Source organism: Hermetia illucens, chromosome 6, assembly GCF_905115235.1.
Source record: "Hermetia illucens chromosome 6, iHerIll2.2.curated.20191125, whole genome shotgun sequence".
NCBI lineage: Eukaryota > Metazoa > Arthropoda > Insecta > Diptera > Stratiomyidae > Hermetia > Hermetia illucens.
This window is the reverse complement of record NC_051854.1, coordinates 18551489-18572073: the sequence shown is the minus strand read 5'-3', so window position 1 is coordinate 18572073 and position 20585 is coordinate 18551489. Positions and strand designations below refer to the sequence as shown.

At 39.7% G+C, this 20585-nt stretch overlaps 1 protein-coding gene across 1 annotated transcript; it reads left to right on the top strand.

The window, feature by feature from the left end:
* Positions 1–3829: 3829 nt before the first annotated feature.
* LOC119659546 lies at positions 3830–17084 on the top strand. The gene is made up of 3 exons (XM_038067696.1): positions 3830–4150; positions 9987–10160; positions 16809–17084. Exons 1-3 carry the CDS (start codon positions 4121–4123, stop codon positions 16944–16946), a joined length of 342 nt encoding a protein of 113 aa, XP_037923624.1. The 5' UTR covers positions 3830–4120; the 3' UTR covers positions 16947–17084.
* Positions 17085–20585: the final 3501 nt, after the last annotated feature.

The following is a 20585-nucleotide window of genomic DNA, read 5'->3' as shown; positions in this document are numbered from 1 at the left end:
ATGCTCAAAAACTTTCGCAGATCCTTGACCGTTTTAGGTTGTGTGAAGTCTATGATGGCCTGAACCTTGTATGGATCCGATTGGATTCCCTCAAGGGAAATCAGGTGGCCTAAAAACCTCACCTGCTGTTGAAGGAATTTGCACTTTTCAACATTAAGAACAAGACTGGCCTCAAGGAGATGTTGAAAAATGCTTCGAGATTTTCCAAATGTTCAGACTCTGAAAAAGAAGCGACCAAAACATCATCCAAGTACACGAATCAAAGGTTAAGGTTTCGCAGGACAGAGTGGATGAAAAAAGGCATCTCCATGAATGTTCTCGGAATATCTTCTGGAGTTACAGGAATTTAATGGCCTTGGCTAAATTCAAGGTCGCGAAAACACAGTGAGATGGGCGCAAAGTTGCCGATAAGTGGTATGGGATAGCGGTCTGGAATGGCCTGAGTATTTAGATGTCTGCAATCGCCACATGGTCTCCGTTCGCCGTTGGACTGCGGGACCATGTTTAGTGGAGAAAATCAGCAGCTATTTGATGGTCTGAAAATACCCTGCTTTTATAGTGTGTCGAATTCTTTCTCAGCAACAGCCAGCTTCTGAAGTCGCCGTGGTTGTGGCGAGTTCCGGAAAGTACCCAGGCCATTTTGGCCTGTGCGGACTCAGAATCATTAGAGGGGTTAGCGAACACTGCTGATAAAATCCACGGGGCGCGTATGAAGTGTTGCGGGAAGCCACCGCCCAAATTGTTGAGCTTTAGCAGAGGGTGGCATATATAGTAAATTACTTGTACATTAGGTGAGCTTAATGTGTTTCATTGCGGTATCATAACTTTGCAATATGTCGCTGTAGTGCGGCGTAAACTTTTTTGGAATGCCCAGATTTTCCTAGTCTGTCCTAGACTGATAGCTCTGCTCTAAGCTTTCCTGGATTGTCCTGGTTCTTAGCGTTGAGGTAGGCGTGTTGAGAGATTGTTCTTAAATGGATGTCCAGGATTCACTCTAGGGTCTCCAACACGTAAGAAGTGAAGCTGTGTGCCTGCCCGCTTTCTGTATGAAAACTACGCACGCACACCTCCAAGAGTGCGCCACATTTCCGAACGAAATACAGCTCTAGTCAATCTTTACAGCTCACGACAAAACCCTTTTATTAGCATCATGCCATCTGGGCCTGATTTACATGTGGACCTGATTTTATCGTCGGTAGTTACGAATTACGCATGGATGTGAATGATCGAGCCCAGTCTATAAACGCAAGGTAAGACGTGGCAGACTTTACCTCAGATGGAGCGATGGCGTAGGTCAGGAATTGATGGACCTCGACGCAAAGCCGGAATGTCAAAAATTCATTGTGAATCTTCTTTAGGCCTTTGTCCCGTTCACAAGCGGGGTCGGCTCGTCGTGATCGCTTTCGCCATTGGGCTCTATTGAATGCTTGATCTGGGTGCAATCTCGAGGCTTTCAAATCCCCATCTAGCGTATCAAGCCACCGTTGTTTAGGTCTGCCTTTTGGTCGTTTACCATCGACTTCGATGTTCAGACAATCTTGGCAAGTGAATTCTCATTGGCACGAATTGCGTGACCATACCATCGAAGACGCCTCTCTCGCAACTTTTCCACGATCGGTGCAACCCCATAACGATCGCGGATATCCTCATTTCGAATGTAAGCTAAACGTGTGACGCCACTAGTCCAACGTAGCATCTTCGTCTCCATTACCGCAAGACGCCGTTCATTGTCTCCAACTGCCAACGCTCAGAACCATAGAGGGAGACTGGACTGACGACATTGCGGTAAATTTTAGATTTGAGACGTTCATTGATACGTTGATCGCAAAGAATACCAGTTGTGGAACGCCACTTCATCCAGGTTGCGTTAATGCGTGAAGCTATCTCATAACGCAGTTCTCCATTGGCTGATAGCATTGACCCTGGGCAGATCACTGGCGCTGACAGTGATTGTGCCTGTTTCATGGGGATCGGTCGTCAAAAATTCAGTGTGTAGGGCGCTGGACGTTGGATATCCCCTGTGACAGTATCCATAACAAGAATAAAGAGGAGTGGTGAGATGGCGCTTCCTTGATGAACACCAACAGAGACACGAAGCGGTTTTAATACACCCGCCATACTTCGAACTTTACTTTTCGGATCGTGGTAGAGCAATTGAACCCAGCGCACGAGTTCTTCTGGCACGAAGTGTTGTCGTAAAGCATACCAGATGAGTTCGTATGGTACACGGTCAAACGCTTTCTCTAGATCCAAAAAGGCAATGTAAAGAGGGTGATGCTTCTCACGGTGTTTCTCCATGAGTAACCGCGCAGCGTGTATTGCGTCAGTAGTTCCGCAGTTCTTGACAAATCCGGCTTGATTCACACTATAAAATGTAGGAAGATGAGACAATCGTTTTATGAACCAGGTATTCATAAGTACAAGGTCATGGGTGTCCGCAAAATCGATTATACGCTCGCCACCCTCATTGCGCACTCCGAACCCCTTTCCCCCATGGCACCTGTTACCGTCTGCCTTTTCACCCACATGACCATTAAGGTCGCCGGCAATGATTATATAATGGTCAGCTGGCACGTGACAAGTTGCCAGAAGCCATCTTTCTCGGCATCAGGTCGACCTGTCTGTGGTGCGTACGCGATGAAGAAGTGAATAGTGCGATCAGCTGATATAATGCTCTAATGGTAAGCTTCATCAGCCGATCATCAAATCGTTCGACTTCTTTAATGGCATCACGGTCTTTCCAGTTAGGGTACCAACATTTAGCGTGCAGACACCTATTTGTTTTGTTCGTTGTGTTCGGACTAACTTACTTACGTCCTGACGCCGTCCATGCATCAAGAACCCTTGCCCATTTCTCGACAATGATGATAGCATCATTATGAATGATGTTGAATTACCCATTTCATAACCCCACCCTCTAAGCAAGAGTTCTGACTCATAGTCCTCCTCGCTGGAAGGGAAGTGTGTATCTATCTACTAGCAGCTCCAGGATCTCGCCAGAAGATTCCATTCAGCAGTCTTTCGGCTTTTAAGAAAAGATGGCGTCCTCTGTTCCTCCTGGAAGCAGCAAAGCATTTTTTGCTTAAGGTAATATTCATCTTTGTGCGTTTATGCATTTCAGTTACTCCACCCCAAAAAACTTTCTCCTATGAGGTCCATTGTAAACAACCCAAACAAGGGAAAAATTCATCACCGGTAGTACCAAAGATGCATAAAATCTCACTTTCCGCAGCAGTAATTGCAGAACCAAAGTACTTAGTAGCGTGATCTCGTTAGCAACTGAAGTGTGAACAACCTTCCCATAATCTCATGCACCGCACTCATCCAAAATTAGCTTGACTCCAACTAAACTTTTTTCAACTCATTGTTGAATTAACGAGGCAATTACCTAACCAAAACAAACATTTTACCTTTCTGGTGAGTATCTGATTGATATCAAAAGCGACGGCGAAAATTTTAAAAAAGTTGACATACTTTAGATTAAATAACTGGGAAACTATTATATCATTTGAGATTGAGCTCAGGCTGTTATCTTTAACCGCTTGGTGAAATGTTATGACTTTGGCTTTAGCGATGAATTGCCAGAAACGTGATATAACTTCCATCCGGGGCGGTGACGCTAAAAAGACATGTTTTCATGATTTTGGTCATGAATACCTGCCCGTACAAAAACTAAATCACCATATCCACCAAATTGCAGTAGGAGAAAGAAAGATAAAAAGAAAAACACGCGGAATGAAAGGAAAAGCTTCAAGGTGACTAGTGGAGTTATGGTTGCCCAATTTAATACAAGATTGAAATTGTGGTAAAATCTGGAAATGCAGATACTCGTACCTGTTCAAGCCACCGTTGGCTGCGTGAGTTGGTGGGATCATGGTTGTCGACTTCTTTGCCATGCTGCGTAATTGCAGTCGCGGTATCCATCATTCTTCGGTTCGACTGCTTGAAAATTACGCGATCGTGAAAACTTCGAATTGAACTAGTTTTCTGCATTTTCCGAAGCTTACACTTATAGTTTCTACGTTCGCGTACTTAGATTTGGACCTAGTGTTTGTGTGCTGTCGGAAACCAAGCGATAAGTGTTTTAAGTCTAAGAAAAGTGCATAAGTGATACTCAATCATGGGAAGCAAAAGTGTTGCACTGATTGCGGTATGAATGCAATTTATAAATAGTGTTCCTGATATTAAAAACTCAATCTTTTATAACTTAAGTTCAATAACATGATGTTAAGATATTTTCTTATAAAATGAATTAATTAGAAAAATCTTTTCTATCTAAACAATTATAAACATAATAACATTACAGTTGTGGTTATGAACAGGATTATTTCCTAATTAATCATAATAAAAACCGTTTTTTAATGATCGCATAAACTTATTTAAAGCTAATGCGTATAGTGCCAATGGCGAATCTTATACATACATATATAGAGTAAAACTGCGTTTGATCACGTTATTACGGAAACTAGTAATATACACGAATAATGTTGCAATCAAATAATAGTCGTCTTTGCGTATTTTTATAATAGCTTAGTATTTAACATTGAAAAAACCATTTGAATATTTCATGAGCAAATAATAGCCCAGGAGCATAGCCGAAACTATTCCATTAAGTATTACAACTAAATGGGCCAGTTTTGGATTTGCCGGTCTCTGAGCACGTTTGATTCATTGAACTGGTTTGCAATTTTTGTAGGGAGTGCAACCGCAATAATACTTCAGCGATGCCGAATCACGCTTTATTAGTCACCTATGCAAGAACTTGCTATGAAAATGGGTAGCTATTTCAATAGTAACTTGATTGCTACGTTGGTTACTGTGAAAATAAATGAGAGTAAAGATACTGATAGAGATATAGTAAAATAACCATTTTTAAGTAAAATTTGCAAGCAAGTAAGCATTTCTCTATGCTGGGATAAAATAGTACGCAGGTAACAACCACTGGGAAGCCGAAGATCGAATGTTACTTCTTATCTACCTGACGAGACGGACAGTACAAAAAATTTACCAAAAATTTGTATGAATTTTAATTTAATTCACCTAAACGTATATTCACAAGTTTTATATTTCAACCGCTAGTCTATGCTTTCTGCTAGCCCGAGAGACCATCATATAAGTGTTACTCAAACAGGCTTATTGTTAGATCCTCATTGAGTTCTTTAGACTTACCGTACTCAGCCAAGATCAAATCAGATATTTCCAATCAGCACTTCGCATATACTTACTGTCTATAATAGTGCATCACATGCAGGGCTGTAAAGAGAAAATCCGGGCCCGGGGTGAAAATTGCGCGGCCCCTTATATTATCCCTATTGCTGGATTTTCTATACCGAGCATACTACAACTACAAAAAATTTACCGTTGCACCTTCATCACTTCCACATATTGGCTAACCTAAAAATTGAGGATATAATTCTCAACGTGAATGAAAATTTCATTTCTTTTGTTTTCTACTTCGCGAATTTTTCTGCATCTGAAAACAACCCGACATCTTCAAAATACTTCGCAATTACAACCAAGGTTATCTTTGGCGTTATCATACTGTTGAAGGATTGGTTTCTGTTGACATCACCAAAGCGTACGTAAGAGTGGACCTACTCCTTTTTGCCGAAACTATGAGGGAGAAGAGCGTGCCATCTGACATATACTCTCGGACTCTGCGCTTTCTGGAGTACAGAAAGCTGAAGCTGGATGAATAGTCGTGCTCGGTAGACAATGGCCTACCCCAAGGAAGTGTTTTAAGCCCATTATTTTTCAACATGTACACAACTTCGCTTCACTCCAAACTCAAAGACTCAACTGACATCTATCAATACACAGATGACTTTATCATCCTTTCTATGGGTACAGAAGATGATCAGATGAAAGGGCTACATCAAAAACAGGTTAACCTTTTGTAAACAAATGTAACACTTTGAAACTACCAGTGAGCAGAGATAAGTCCAGAGTCATTGCATGTAAAATTTTAGGACATCAGTCCCTTCTAAAGCAGAACAATAACGATCCCTGAAAGCTATGGTACAATCATAAAGCGGAACCTGAGAGAGCCGTAAATGCCGGCACTCTTCTAGGAAATAATTGATGCAGTAGCGAATTCCAACTTCGAGGTGATCAAAATACTGTTGTACCCAGCTAAAAGTGAAACTAGGTTGAATAAGATGGCGCACTTAGCAGCAAAGGCAGCCCTAATCAGTGGAAGGTCCATGGTTTCATCCTTTACAGCTGAGGATGTACTATGGGTGGTGCAGGATAAAATTAAAAAGGGCTGGCAAGATGAATATCGAGCAACGTCCAGATTAAAAGGCAAAAATTTCGCGACGATCTTTTCGATACTGCCCATTAAAATACCAGTTTTCATCTTAACAAATAGTGTAGCATTCGCTACAAATAATGTAGCAAAACTTTCTTTCGGCAAAACTTCTTGGTCGAGATCTTTTACCTAATAGGTTTACTTTCTGAGCCCAAAGTTTTGCTCTCCCAGATCTTACTGAAAATTTTCTGTAATTCTGATTACTGTAGGTACGACTACTATTTTCCAAGGTTCTTATGGCAGTCACGATCCTTCCTTTGCTAAAGCATGGTGACAAAGTGACTACATGTAATAGTAGGTTCTTGGGTGACCCTATCATAAACCTCCAAAGACCCACCAAATACTTATGTTTCCTTTTGAGAAGAGTCCTTTCAAGAGTTTCGCTTACTTCACTGAGCAACTAACTTGAGGATTCTTTATGGTGTTTATAGATTTGCTCTTTTCTTCTGAATAAGTTACATTGTTCGGTTCAATGGCAGCCGAAGTTAGGTTTATGGTGGTTTACTATTTCACTGCAGGAAAATGTGCATCATCGCAACATTGAGTAGTATTTTGTTCTGTAGATTGCTCTCTTTGTGATTTACCTGATTTAGCCCCACCTCAGTTTCTTTTACAAGATTACAAACTCTATTTTTGTATCTTATATATACGTCCTCTGTGCTTGCCATTTCACCTGTACGAAGAATTGTTTAACAGTTTATCGAAACTCCCTACTGTCAAATTCCCTCTCTGTGGGGCTTTTAATCTTCTCATGGTCAACTGGCCAAATCATTCTAGCCTTCCAATTCCTTCCAACAACCTCTCCCACTTTTCCCTTCTACTGTATACTTTTACACTCTGAATTTCAACACCACCAAAAACTTATTAAGCCGCACTTGCGATCTCTTCCTCTCCAATCTCCCAAAGCCATTTCACTTTATTTCCTTTCATATTTCCGTGTAACAAAATTTACGCTCACCACTCCCGAATTAAATTTGAAGCAGAGCTCCCCTGTTCAAATTCTAAAACTGCTCGTAAATATACAAAGGTCAGCTTCCGCAAAGCCAACTTTGATGGTCTCAATTTAGCCTTAGCATCAGCGGACTGGGATCACATATTATGCACCTCAACGTGTGATCAAGCTCTTAGCACCTTTTACAATATCCTGACCGATCTGCTCTCCTGTTATGTCCCTTCATCTCCTACTTCTCTGCGTTCGTACCGGTTCATTACGAAGAGCCTTAATAACATCCGCCTGAAACATATATTGCGAAAGAAGTTTTGAGCTTCTTAGAATGACAACGACCTTGCTCATTTCAAGAACTATCTAGTGACCTTCTCTGTTTTTACGTCTCCTCCGTTTGAAATAATTAAGACTTGCTATTTTCTATTCGCTAGTGTTATTTATTGGTATTACAAAACCGATATTTTTGGAACCACTTGCTCCCTTCATCAGTGCTAGCAAGAAGACGGTATTTGACAGACTGATAAATAGGAGAATAGAAAGTCTTAATCATTTCAAATAATTTAATCGGGAAGGCCTCCATCCTCACCTGTCCGTGTTTGCTGTACGGTGACGACCTTAAGTGATTTGCTTCTGTTTCGTCCCCGCTGGACTGTGCTCTTTACCAGTCTAAACTTGATACGCTGGTCCGTTGGTGCTCGGTTAACAAACTGATCTGAATGTTAGCAAATGCCACTGAATGTGGAATTCATTCATTTTTGGAAAAAAACACCGAGAAAAGAGTAACCAAAAGAGATGCTTGCCAAAGTAATTAATAAACCTACATTCATCAAACGCATAAAAAATATGATGCCGAAACTGTCCCACAATCTAGTGAAGAGCGGTCCAGTCGAAACCAGAAGAAAATTCCCTAGAAGCAATGTATCCAAAATTGAATTACTCGTTTACATGCTTGCTTGGCTGAAAGGAAGGGTAATAATGAAGATTTTTATTAAAATACAAAAGAATTTTTTTCCGGTCTATATGTCATCCATTTTTATTATTGACTCCGGCTCTCTTTCTTTGTGAACCTTGCATTTCATAATAACCTCCTGGCTATATGATCTTACATCCGCTTCCTGTTTTATTTGGCTTACCTTCTTGTGTTCGGTTAAATGTTCGGACTTCTCAAATTTTATTATAAGGTTCCTTAATGCAGCCGATTTCTCCTTCCATGTAGACGAACTCTGAATCTGTCCTAACCTTTCGGTGAACGTTGGCATATATTGCCTCTTCTCATTTGGCCTCTTCCTTCTGACTTATATCTTCAGAACTGACTTCATATTCTTATTTTGTCCCATCTCTTTCACAGGTGCAGATACCATTTGCCTTTTGCGATCAAGCTTGCCCATTGTATCCTAAGTTACTCATGAGATTTGGTGAGCCAGCAATGGCCTTCCAACTAAACTCTGCTATGCTTCCCAATTTCTGGAGTATTCCTTATGTAGAAAAAATGCTTGTGGAAAAGCAACCTAGGAAGCATGGAACTCCACTAACTACCAAAATCCTGTTATTTATGCATGAAAATAACATAGTCAATATTGACAAATTATAGAGCTGCGGTATGCTGTTAATAAGATCCTGTGAGGTGATGAAAGTATGGCCTTAGCACGGAAGAACAAATCAGCTTGCTTCTGTGCCGAAAATCATGCATTACTCCTTTGATAATGATAAAGAGAATAACTAATCAAGCTACATAAACGGAACCGAACTTTCTTTTTCCTTCCTTGGCATCTTCTGCCCGCAATATGCAAAAATGCCCCTAAATAATAGTAAAGGGTAGGCAAAAGCGCCGTAGATCGTGCCTCATAGATACCTAAGACCTCAATAAAAATAAACTATACGATTTACATCCTCCTATCGCAACTATGGAGCCATGACAGTTCGGTTCCGCGGGCTCGCTCGAGTCGCTGGTTTTATTAGTTAGTAGTTTCAAGATTCGTTTGTTTCGCGATTGTCCTCCTCATTTGAGGATATCAGGTCATCAGCACATGACACTGAAATCACATCCCTTCACTAGCATATCTGAATATGATTGTGAACGAAGTCGGATTTAGGAAACGTTTAGTAGAATACGAACTCCTAATACTTCAGAGGCAAGTCCCTATCATCATCATCATCAACGGCGCAACAACCGGTATCCGGTCTAGGCCTGCCTTAATAAGCAACTCCAGACATCCCGGTTTTGTGCCGAGGTCCACCAATTCGATATTCCTAAAAACTGTCTGGGGTCCTGACCTACGCCATCGGTGCATCTCAGGCAGGGTCTGCCTCGTCTTCTTTTTCTACCATAGATACTGCCTTTATAGACTTTTCGGGCTGAATCATCCTCATCCATACGGATTAAGTGAGCCGCCCACCGTAATCTATTGAGCCGGATTTTATCCACAACCTGACGATCATGGTATCGCTTAGAGATTTCGTCGTTATGTAGGCTACAGAATCATCCATCCTCATGTAAGGGGCGAAAAATATTGTCTTACTGCACATTTTTATGAGAAATCCTGCAGTTTGGTAGTGACAGCGGTCTAATTTTGCATTGTTGAGGAATATTTCAAATGGTTTTAAATTGAACTAAAATAAAAAAAGGTAAAATTAACCAATAAGGATAAAAATATATTCGGAAAAAACTACAACTTAACTGAATACACACCTACCATTTTTTAAGCAACTGGATATTTCGTATTTCTACAGGCAATTCTGATTATTAGCATATTAACTTCAACAAAAGTAACTGCTCAAGGACCATTCGGCATAATCAAAAATCTACTTCAAGAAAATGTCGCCGGTAACCCCGTCATACACCAGAAGTCAGAATATGACTTTGATCCGGAAGTAGCTAAAAAACGAAGACAATTATTTTATGAGGTAAGCAACTGCTACATAAAATTTGATGTCTTAAAAAGTGCAAATATATTTAACATTGTCAAAAGATTACATGCTAACATGCTAACATAACAAACTAACATTTCCTCTGACACGTTGTCTCTAATTGCGAAAACCGAAGATTCATCATGAACAATTAGATGTTTCTGTATCCAAATTTCAACTTGAAGGTCATATTGCGTTTGGCGTTTACATTACGGATAATGCAAATATTTTACAACATAAATTTTACAATAATGCTCATGGCATACATATCTGTACTGATTATCCAAAACTCTGTATTTCGGCTTTTCGGATTCGGTGGTTCCAATTAATTAATTCGTTTTGGTCTATTACAATACAATTGGTAAAAATCAATTTTCATAATATGTAATTTCTCCTAATTGCAAAACCTTAATTCATCTTAACCTTGAATATCTTATCATCTAAGCCCGCAAATCATATGACTCAATCAATCTTTCTTTGCTCTTCAATTCTTTTTTTCTATCCGTCAGTTCAATCACCTTTGGTGTTGATTATTTTTGGCTATCTGAATTCCATTTCGCCGTCCTTGACGTACAAAAAAATCCACAATCATTCACTATTTTTTTCTCAATTATCCAAAATTGTTTTATCTGTGAGCGAACTCAAGCTTCAATGGCAGCGCAAAAACCTAAGTATCTTTCACGGCAGTAATAAACACGATTGCAAGAAATTGAGTTTACGCTTAAAGTTAATATACACCTTGACCTTTATTATAATTTTTCATATTTCGGGGACAAACGAAAAGGTTACGGGTGGAAATTATTTGGAATGAATGCGACAAGTATTATCTTGGTATTAGGCGAATCTGATTATTGCCAGATTATCTGAAAATCGTTTATGCTTCTGACTTTTGACGGGAAAACTATTGTTAGGAGATGACTACACCCGTCAGCAAATTTCACTACCTTGAGGTAGTAGTTGGGCAGAAAATTGTGAATTCTTTCTAATTTGTTATGCAGATGTACATACGTACATGAAAGTATTCGAAAACACACCTCTTTCTGACTTATATATTATTATTGATTCATCAAGTAGTCCCTTCAACTTAAAGGACTCAACTAGTGTATTTGCTTTAAAAAAAGTGGTTTTCGGGATTAAAAAAAAAACTAAAGGATCGACTGCTTTGAGGGTATATTTTTGGATAAATACACGCATGGGGAAATTTCTAAAGGAAAATATTGGACCCCCATAAACTATCCACGATCACAAGAGCCTCCAAAAAAGGTTACCCACTGCTGGAATGTTTGTGACTTTCACAGTGCGCGAAATCTAAAAATAAAAGAGTTCATTAAACTATATGGTGTTGTCTGAACAATGATCCACAAATGTGAAAAAAAATTGGCAAAATTACGGAGTTGTAAAATAAAATTTAGAATTTTGCCCAAAAAGATGAAGTTTAACATGGCAAAAGTATATTTTTCATTCAATCAAAATACGGGAAGGTCATTGTATAGAGAAAGATAAACCAAATATGCCTCATTGTATAGAGAAAGATAAACCAAATATGCCTCATTGTATAGAGAAAGATAAACCAAATATGCCTAAAAAACAAAGTCGGTCGGGCAGTATGTTATCGAGTTAGAACTGCAGCAAATTTGGAAAAAGTAGTTTTGGGAAAAACACGATTGAAGATAAAAGCACTGATTTCATTGTTGTAAGTAATAAAATAAAAACAATATGCAAAAAATTCCTTGCATAATCACCTACTCATACCCCAGGGCACAGGTGAGGCAGCGTCTGATGGATTGAAACCCCGTCCGATTATGAGCTGTGAAAAAAATGGGATGGATTTCGAAAACTGCAAATACTTTGAAGATTTTTTTGCAGAAATTTCCGCGATGTCATTAAGGGAGACGAGCGATTTTATGACCGGTTAATCAAGCTCACTATTATGATTGATTTCTTCACCAAATACGAACCACAGACAGATCGACCTCAAGCCAAAAATGATGCCTTCTGCCAACTGCTTGTCAAAAGAACCTGTAGCATGTCTGCCGATGACTACATCGTTATTGCGGGCGATCTTTATGGACATCTGGGTAAAAAGGCAGACGACCATAGGTACCATGGGGGAAAAGGTTTGAAGCACGCACTGAGGGTGGCGAACATATAGTCGATCTGCGGACATTTATGACCTTGTATATGGTTCATTAAACGATTGCCTCATCTTCCTGCTTTTTATGGTGGGAGCAGAAAAGCGTAAATCGACTATATCCTCATAAAACGCTGGCTTTTTATCACCGTTACTGACTGCAAAAGCATTTCCAATTCTTCGCTCACCGACCGACAAATGCGCAGTGACAAATTGCATGAATATTTAGACCGTATTTCAACGGAAGAATTTGTTGATCCTCCGCTTCCACAAACACTGCCGGCATTTGGCACACTTCCACCTGCCTGCGCTACTGAAGTTGAGGAAGCAATCAAAGGAATGAAATCGGGGAAAAGAACAGAATCTTAACCGCTGGAAAGCAGTGTGACTCAGTGATTTTTTCAAACAGGTTATTGAGAAGGGTAGAACACCATCTGACTGCAAACATGGAAAAAGAAAGACATTCCAGCAGGCAACCGTATCCGCGATACCTTGAGCCAAGAGGGATTGCCAAGAACTGAAACGCTACTAACGCAATATATCATGCGCGGTTACTCATGGAGAAATTCCGTGAGAGGCATCCACACTTTTACACGCAGTAACTTGTGTGTTGGTTGCTCTTCTACGATCCGAAGAGTGAAGGTTGAAGTGTGGTCGGTATATTGAAACTTCTCCTCTGTCGGTGTGCATTAAAGGGTGTCTTCCCGCCTCTCTTTTTTGTTCTTGTTATGGACATTATCACACGGAGTTTCCAAAGTTCAGCGCAGTATATCCTGCTCTATGAAGGAGTTTCACAACTGACATTGTTTGATCGAAGTATTAACAAAGGTTTCAAATCCAAATTTACCGTAGTGTTGTCTACCCTGTCGTCCTCTATGGTCCTAAATGATAGTGAAAACGAAGATATTTTATTTTACCAGTGGCATAACAGGTGATGATCACATCCGAAATAAGAATATCCGCGATCGATATGGGGTTGTAGCAATCGTGAAAAAATCGAGAAACAAGCGTCTTTGATGTGGACATATAATTCGCGCTGATAAGAACTCACTCAAGATTGTTTTGAACATAAAAGTATATGTGAAATGACCAAAACGCCGGCTCAAACATCGCGGGCTTAATGCATTAGATGGTGATTTGAAAGGCTCTTGAATCAGGCCTATGACCGAGCAAAATAGCCCAACCGATCAAGACAACCCGATCCCGCTTCCGAACAGGACAAAGGCTGGAGGAAAAGTAGAAAAAACCTATCCTTATGATCTAGCGGAATTTACGTGTTATTTGGGTCCGTCGAACTATGAATTTAAAGCAAGTATTACTTTACTGGGAGGTAGCAAAAATGTTAATTCTCATTAGATAGAGCATAGCTTGCTCTTGGATTTCCCGCCTAAAAAAATAAAACCGTCACACACAAGCTACAGATAGAGAATTCCATTTTTCCTATTCACATTTTCTTGGAACCAATCCATGTTACTTGAACCGCGAACATTACAATATTCTCCATTGACCTCAACCCGCTTGGCCTCACAACTCTGCAACGGTTTCGAAACAAGCAGACTTTGTAGGGCTAGTATATATGCCTGTAGCAGATGTTGAAAACCTCCTTAGTTAATTTCGTGAGGTTACACAGCTCTTCATTCCAACAAGGTGACAATTTTTTTTTATCATCCTGGGGTCTCTGAAAGAGTAGAAGACGTCTACAACAAGATTTAGACCTAAAAGTATCCATCTGTGATCTGAGAACAATATCTAGTCCGACAGTCTCTAGTTCTCCCATTGTCGGTTAGTAAGATGATATCAAGGACCTCCTCGAAGCGGAATAAATTCAAGGTTGGTTGCCTCTGTTACCCACCGATAGGTTTTTGTCAATAATATTGTCAAAGAGAGGCTCACTCCTATATCTCGCATTGAAGTCGTAGTCTATCAGCAGGTTGGCCTTCCTCGCTGCTATGATAGACAATTTATGGAGCCGAACCGAAAATATATAAACGTTTTCTACTCGACCCTGGTCTAGTTTGACCATAGTTAGGTCCCTGAAACTCGGGTTCCGGTACAGAAAGGCGTGCAGACTTTTCCTGATGAATATATGCTTTCGGTTTGACCTTTGTGTTGTGGAGAAAATTGTAATATTTACTTAGGAGCTCTTTGAAGTTGGCCTCCTCCGACCCTACAGTATATTACAATGGAACAACAATGGTGTACTTCCTGTTACTCTGTTCTTGAGATGGCTTACAATGCATATCTTATGCACTAATAATTACAACATAGCCTCACAAGATATAGTGTAAGATGTATAGAGAAATAACAAATAGTAAAGACGACAAGCTGAATAAAGCTCTAAGTGTTAGGATTATGATCAATAACTGACGTGAGAGGAGAGAAGAAAGATGATCCCCAAGATTGACATCGTGTTGGAGAGGAAGATGACTGCCTCCAAAGGAGGAATAGTTTACTATGATGGCAATTTATGAGAGGATCTAAGTCCTTCCTCTATTATTGCTGGAATCGAAGCCTACCTAATTCTCCCTATTTGTCCGCCTGGATACAACAAGTCCAACCTTAAGAGTCAGGTCCTACAAAAAGCATAGAGGGATCACCAATGAACTTGGAATGGATCAAAGTTTTCGCTCACATATAACTGATGCTCGATGACACCACAAAAAGGTACTCTGCCTTCAAACCCGGTGTTCCTTTGCCATCAGATTTAAGAGCAATCAGAAGTCCAAAATATTTAAAAAGGACCCTTTGTTTTCCTTTCTTACGAGAGTATATATATTATTTTTTATACAGAGTACTTTATAAGTTTCTGAAGTGCTATTAACTGATTATCCTACGAGTTTAGTTGCACTTACAATTTAATATTTATTGTTGCTAGTGGTTAGGTCATTTTGGAGCTAGCAGCGTTCTCAATGCTTCAAATGAACACAAAAATCAGGCTAAGGGAGAACTAAAAATACTACGTTATTTGATCAGTAAACTTTTGTACCAGTAATCTACATATGTAGCATCGTCTGAGATACTACTGAAGGTAAAACACACTTTTAAAGTGGTATTTCTGTCAATCAAATTATATTGCATACATTATAAACGCCAGAGATGTAACGAAGGCTCAAATTTAATACATTTTGCACATGCAGGATAATCACTACCTAATAACTGCAGGCATTACCCGCTCAGTATAGCACATTTTCGACCAAGTCAAGGACCAATTTGCTGATGTCAATGGTTTATCTGACTGACTGACGAAAGCCAAATTGTCAGTGTGATAAACTTCCCAGAGACTCAATAAAGAAAAGCAATCTGTGATCAATTACTCACTACCGCATTTTTCTCATGATTTCCAAATGGCATATGAGCCTGTGATTATCAACTTTGTAGGGGTAAACCACAGGTTTTAAGAATTGGCTTTTTGTATTACATAGATCGGTTATCTGGTTTTCCAGAATATCCTGCAAAAATTCCAAAGGAAAATTCGTGTTTCTTCAGATTTTATGAGCGTGGAACCGGGCGCATATCGGGTACAGGCTCAGGCTCGAGCACCCAGGATGTAGTCCCTTTATGCTCTTGCGTAATTTTGTAGCGCAATGTAAGTGGCATATTTACACAGCTTGGCATCAGTCCCTTCTACCAGTGCATTTGGATTTATTGCAACTGTGTAATTACGAGTGATAAGTCTTTTCCTATCTGGACGGCGATTAAAAAAAAAACAATTTTTAATGTTTTTCTCAAAGTGATTTTTTTTTTTGCATTTGGTGGAATTTTAACTCAAAAAGTAATGAACCGATCATTATGAAATTTTGAGGTATAATTCTTAGTAAAATTGCCAAGAACCTGAAACGACATTTGGGATGATATGATATTTTATTACTATTTTTAATATAAAAGATAAAAATTCAATTTTGTTTTTAACAACTCCAAAATTTTTGATTTTTATTATTTTTACACTCATTGGGATTCATATTCTTAGCAAATAAGTTAGTAATGTATAATAAAAAGCTTTTTGGCTTCAAATATAAATTGGAGTCGCTACACGTCCCGTAGTGGGAGGGCTCTTCTTACGACCTTCATCGGAATAATGTCGGGTAACATTTTTATTGTTGACGAAAAATTTTCGAGTGTTTATGAGTGGTTCTCAAAATATACCTTCTTAAAGGAAGAAATTCCCATTTGAAGCTGGTCTCCTCTTAACAGGCAATTAAAAGTGACAAACCAATCACGACACAACACGAGACGATAAGGAGGCAGATTGTACGTCCATAGAGATTGGAAACTATTACGGACTCAAGCTAAAAAATTCCACTCCTTATTATTCAAAATTAATATAACCCTAAGAACAGGTATGATAATAGGAATTACCAAATGAAGGTGAAATTTTGCAATCGTTTAATATCACCGTCATTGAATAATCTAATGATATCACTCCTCTGGGTTTAGTGTAAGACATAATCTTCTTATTTAACCTCTCATTGATTTGAATACTTATTTATAATTCCAATCGGATTTTCACTTTTCAGACACATGGGTATCGGGCTGAAAAATTCATTGAACGGATTGGTGTTGGCATAGATGGCCAAGAAGATGAAAGACGTGTGGAACAATCTTACAGAGATCAAGGTCGTCTGAATGGAGAACATTTCATTAATTTTCCTTAGGTAAAAAGAGTTTTGTATCCACATGTAAATTATTATGAAACCGAAGATAGGGTAACTTATTTAAAATGTAGCGAATTTGTCAATAATTATTGTAATATGTAAACTGTAAATAAGAAAAATAAAATACTTTTTAATTTTGATAACTTTTTTGACTGCTTTTACATTGAATTCGTGACATGAAACGACTTGTTAATTAATTGTACTTACCAAAAATTGCACATGAGATAATTATACTTCATATACGATTGCCATTCTCAACTTCTTGAGTTACAAAGAAAACGAAACTCAAAGAGGATGCTATTGAAATGTTTTATAATAGCTACTGCTTAGCCATCACCCAAATCCCTGCTTCAAAGATGTAAGATGAGAGGTGACTTTCCTGAAAATTTAACGAAAGCAACCACTCTTAGCATGACATGACCAATTACTACGGTGACTTTAACAGATGCACAAGTGCAAAGAATAGGTCACCTCTTGCACGGTTATCGTCAAAGTATACAAGTGGCAATTTTTGTCCCTGAAGAATATTTAAGATTTTGAATCTTTAGATGTTTTTATCACTGACGAGCTTAATTCGAATCACAATTGAGTGTAGTTCGACGTTTTTGGTAAGACTTAAAGAGGCATAAAGAGAAGCTTACGGATTTTACCAACATGACATGACCTTGAATTGGGAGAAAGTCCAACGGCGAATGGAGACTATGTGGCGATTATAGACGTCTGAATGCTCCCACCTTTCCAGACCGCTATCCCTTACCAGTCGTTCGCGACTTTGCGCACAACTTCGCTAACAGCCGTGTTTTCACGAACTTGGACTTAGTCAAGGTGTACCATCAAATTCCTATAGCTAAGAAAGATATTCCGAAAATGGCAATATGCATACTTTTCGGACTCTTCGAGTTCACCCGGATGGTTTTTGTCCTGCGAAACCTTATCTTTTGTTTCGTGTATTTGAATGAAGTTGTGATCGCCTCTTCTTCAAAGTCTAAGCATTTGGAACATCTCGATTGCATTTTTGAACGTCTCTTTGAGGCCGGTCTGCTTAACGTTGAAAAGTGCAAATTCCTTTAACAGCAGGTGAAGTTTTTAGGCCGCATGATTTCCTTTGAGGAAATCCAACCGAATCCAGACAAGGTTCAGGCCACCATAAACTTTCCATAGCCTAAAATGGTCAAGAATCTGCGGTGGTTTTTGGACATTGTCAACTTCTACCGTCGTTTCTTGCCCAAAGCCGCTCAACATCGAGCGAACCTTAATGCCTATTTGCCTGGATCCAAGATCAAAGACTCATGCCTGATTGCGTCGTCTACAGAGGCCTCCAGGCATTTGAAATAATCGATAACCTCCAAAGATCCGGAGTTCGCATAGGCCAAGGTGACCTGGGTAGTCTCCAGGAATCGCTGCAACCACAGCGACTTCAGAAGCTCAACTCCGACCTTATCCCGGCCCAACTGCTTCATCTCACGCAGCAGTTGGCTCAGGGAGCCGCGGATTCAGCTTTGCTGGCTCACTTACTGGCAGTCGCTTGATGAGGGTACCCTTTAATTTCGAGTAGGAACACTCCTCTGAAACGTGGGCGACAAATCCAATCGACGATCCAGGCCGACGAGCGCGTGAATAAAGTGCATGGCGTCAGCAGTGATACTTGCGTGCGTGAAGTGCGCCTCCAATTGTCGAAACCAGAACTCCGGGTTACGTCGCCGTGCGGAGGTGCCGGAGGCGTTTGCCGCACTGTTATCAAACGACATCTGCGAAACTATACGGATTACTTACGAAAAAAACGAGCATTCAACCATCAACAACATCGACTGTGCTGTGGTGCTTGTGTGACAGTCAGCAAATCGTCGTAACCTGGAATTTCGGGAGAATATTAAACGATTCAAAATCATAACATCAGATTATGCCTATTTCGCTAAAGCCTGCAGTAGCCTGAGTAGCAAATTTTATATTTACTTTTATTCTTAATATTCACTTAGTTTTTATTTTTTTGGTAAAAGTAAGAAACGTTAAGTCGCAGGACACGTCGCTTCTGACGTTTTGTTGGTGCTTGTGGTTTCGTCTGTCGTTAGCATTGGGGTTCGAGTGGTTCCGCTCCGGGTGTAAGTTCCGCTTCGGTCGTGATTAAGTTTTTGCTTTTTTCGCTCGTTAAGGGCCTTGGACGACTCTTCGTTTTTTTTCCAAGTAATCCGTATAGTTTGCCAGATGTCATTTGATAACAGGGTGCCTCCATCGCCTCCGCACCCCCGTGGCCGCAGTGGCGCAGTTGCTGACGGAGCTCACCTTAGGCAACCGCTCCTAAAGCCAACTGCTGCTTGAGATGAAGCAATTGGGCGGGGATAAAGTCGGGGTTGAGCTTCTGAAGTTGCTGTAGTTGCAGCGACTCCCGAAAAATACCCAAACCATCTTGGCCTGTGCGGATTCCGGATCTTTGGTTCCTGACTAATAAATTTAAATAATGTCAGTTGAATCAAATTAATAAAATTAAAAATAATTTACAATTATAGTCTTTAATTTACATTATGTAACAATAGAAAAGTAATTTTAATTACACTCCTCTGTCGTTCATTCTTTCGACTGATTTCTTCCTGCCGCAGTTTTTTATGAATGGCTGCTATTACCTTTTCGACTTCAGTTCATATCACCTTCGACTTCAACATATAATGCATGATGTTTTCGGCTTTAAAGTGCTCCCGAGTTTTAGCTTCCAATGAAGTCTTCTGAGCTACTAATCTCGGGCAGTGAAATAAAATGTGTTCAGCTTCTTGCGTAATATTGGGATATTTTAGGCAATACGGCGAATCGTCATGCGCAAATCGATACAAGTATACTCGGTAACTTCCGTGTCGGCTCAAAAACTGTCTTAGGTCAAAACCTACTTAGCCGTGTGGTCGCTCGATCTATTTCCGAATATTCTATATGATTCTGTGGGTCCAGCGGTCTTTTTCTGACTCTTCCCATCTCTCCCGCCATTCGATTAAAAAGATGTTGCCCTTCTCTCGCCAGAATATCAATCGAGGGTACTTCATCGAAAATTGTTCCCTAAACACATACTCAGATTGCACTTATGCGAAAAGCAGCCCCAATTTTTCTCTTATTTATTGTATTTTCCAGTGGATCAGCCCACATGGGGGCTGCATATAATTTGATCGAACTAATCACCTTCGAAATCAGAAGTCGACGGTTAACATTCTCGCAATTAATGCTCTGGTATTATAATGTCTTCGTTGCTGGACACTGCACATGTGATTTGAAAGTCAGCCTCTGGTTAGTCATTACGCCTAAGTACTTGATCCCTCTCAAATAAAGAAAAAATTTACTCGAAAACGCCCCTCAAGTTTATCCTAGAAGTACAAAGCCTATCAATATAAGTAGTAATATAATACACAATTTTGAAAAGTTTGAAAGAAATTCAACTATTATTAAGAAAGTTTTAGAAGGTCAAAATTTCGCCTTTCACGTGAATTTATTACAATCTAAGGCGCGTATGATGTCATTACTATATGAAGTAAACTCATATCAACGGTGGTGTTGGACATATCAAAGAATATTTTGAGTTTTTACCTATGTTCGAGTGGAAAAAGCTGCATAGAAAATTGTTCACACAAGATAAACAAAAAAATCTTCTGGTATTCCGAATTG

What these genes read in the sequence shown, in the direction of transcription:
- LOC119659546 (XM_038067696.1), top strand. Translation starts at nt 4,121, where the DNA reads ATGGGAAGCAAAAGTGTTGCACTGATTGCG. An exon ending in AAAGTGTTGCACTGATTGCG is followed by an intron (nt 4,151 to 9,986) that starts GTATGAATGCAA and finishes GTATTTCTACAG; the next exon opens with GCAATTCTGATTATTAGCAT. An exon ending in GAAGACAATTATTTTATGAG is followed by an intron (nt 10,161 to 16,808) that starts GTAAGCAACTGC and finishes TTCACTTTTCAG; the next exon opens with ACACATGGGTATCGGGCTGA.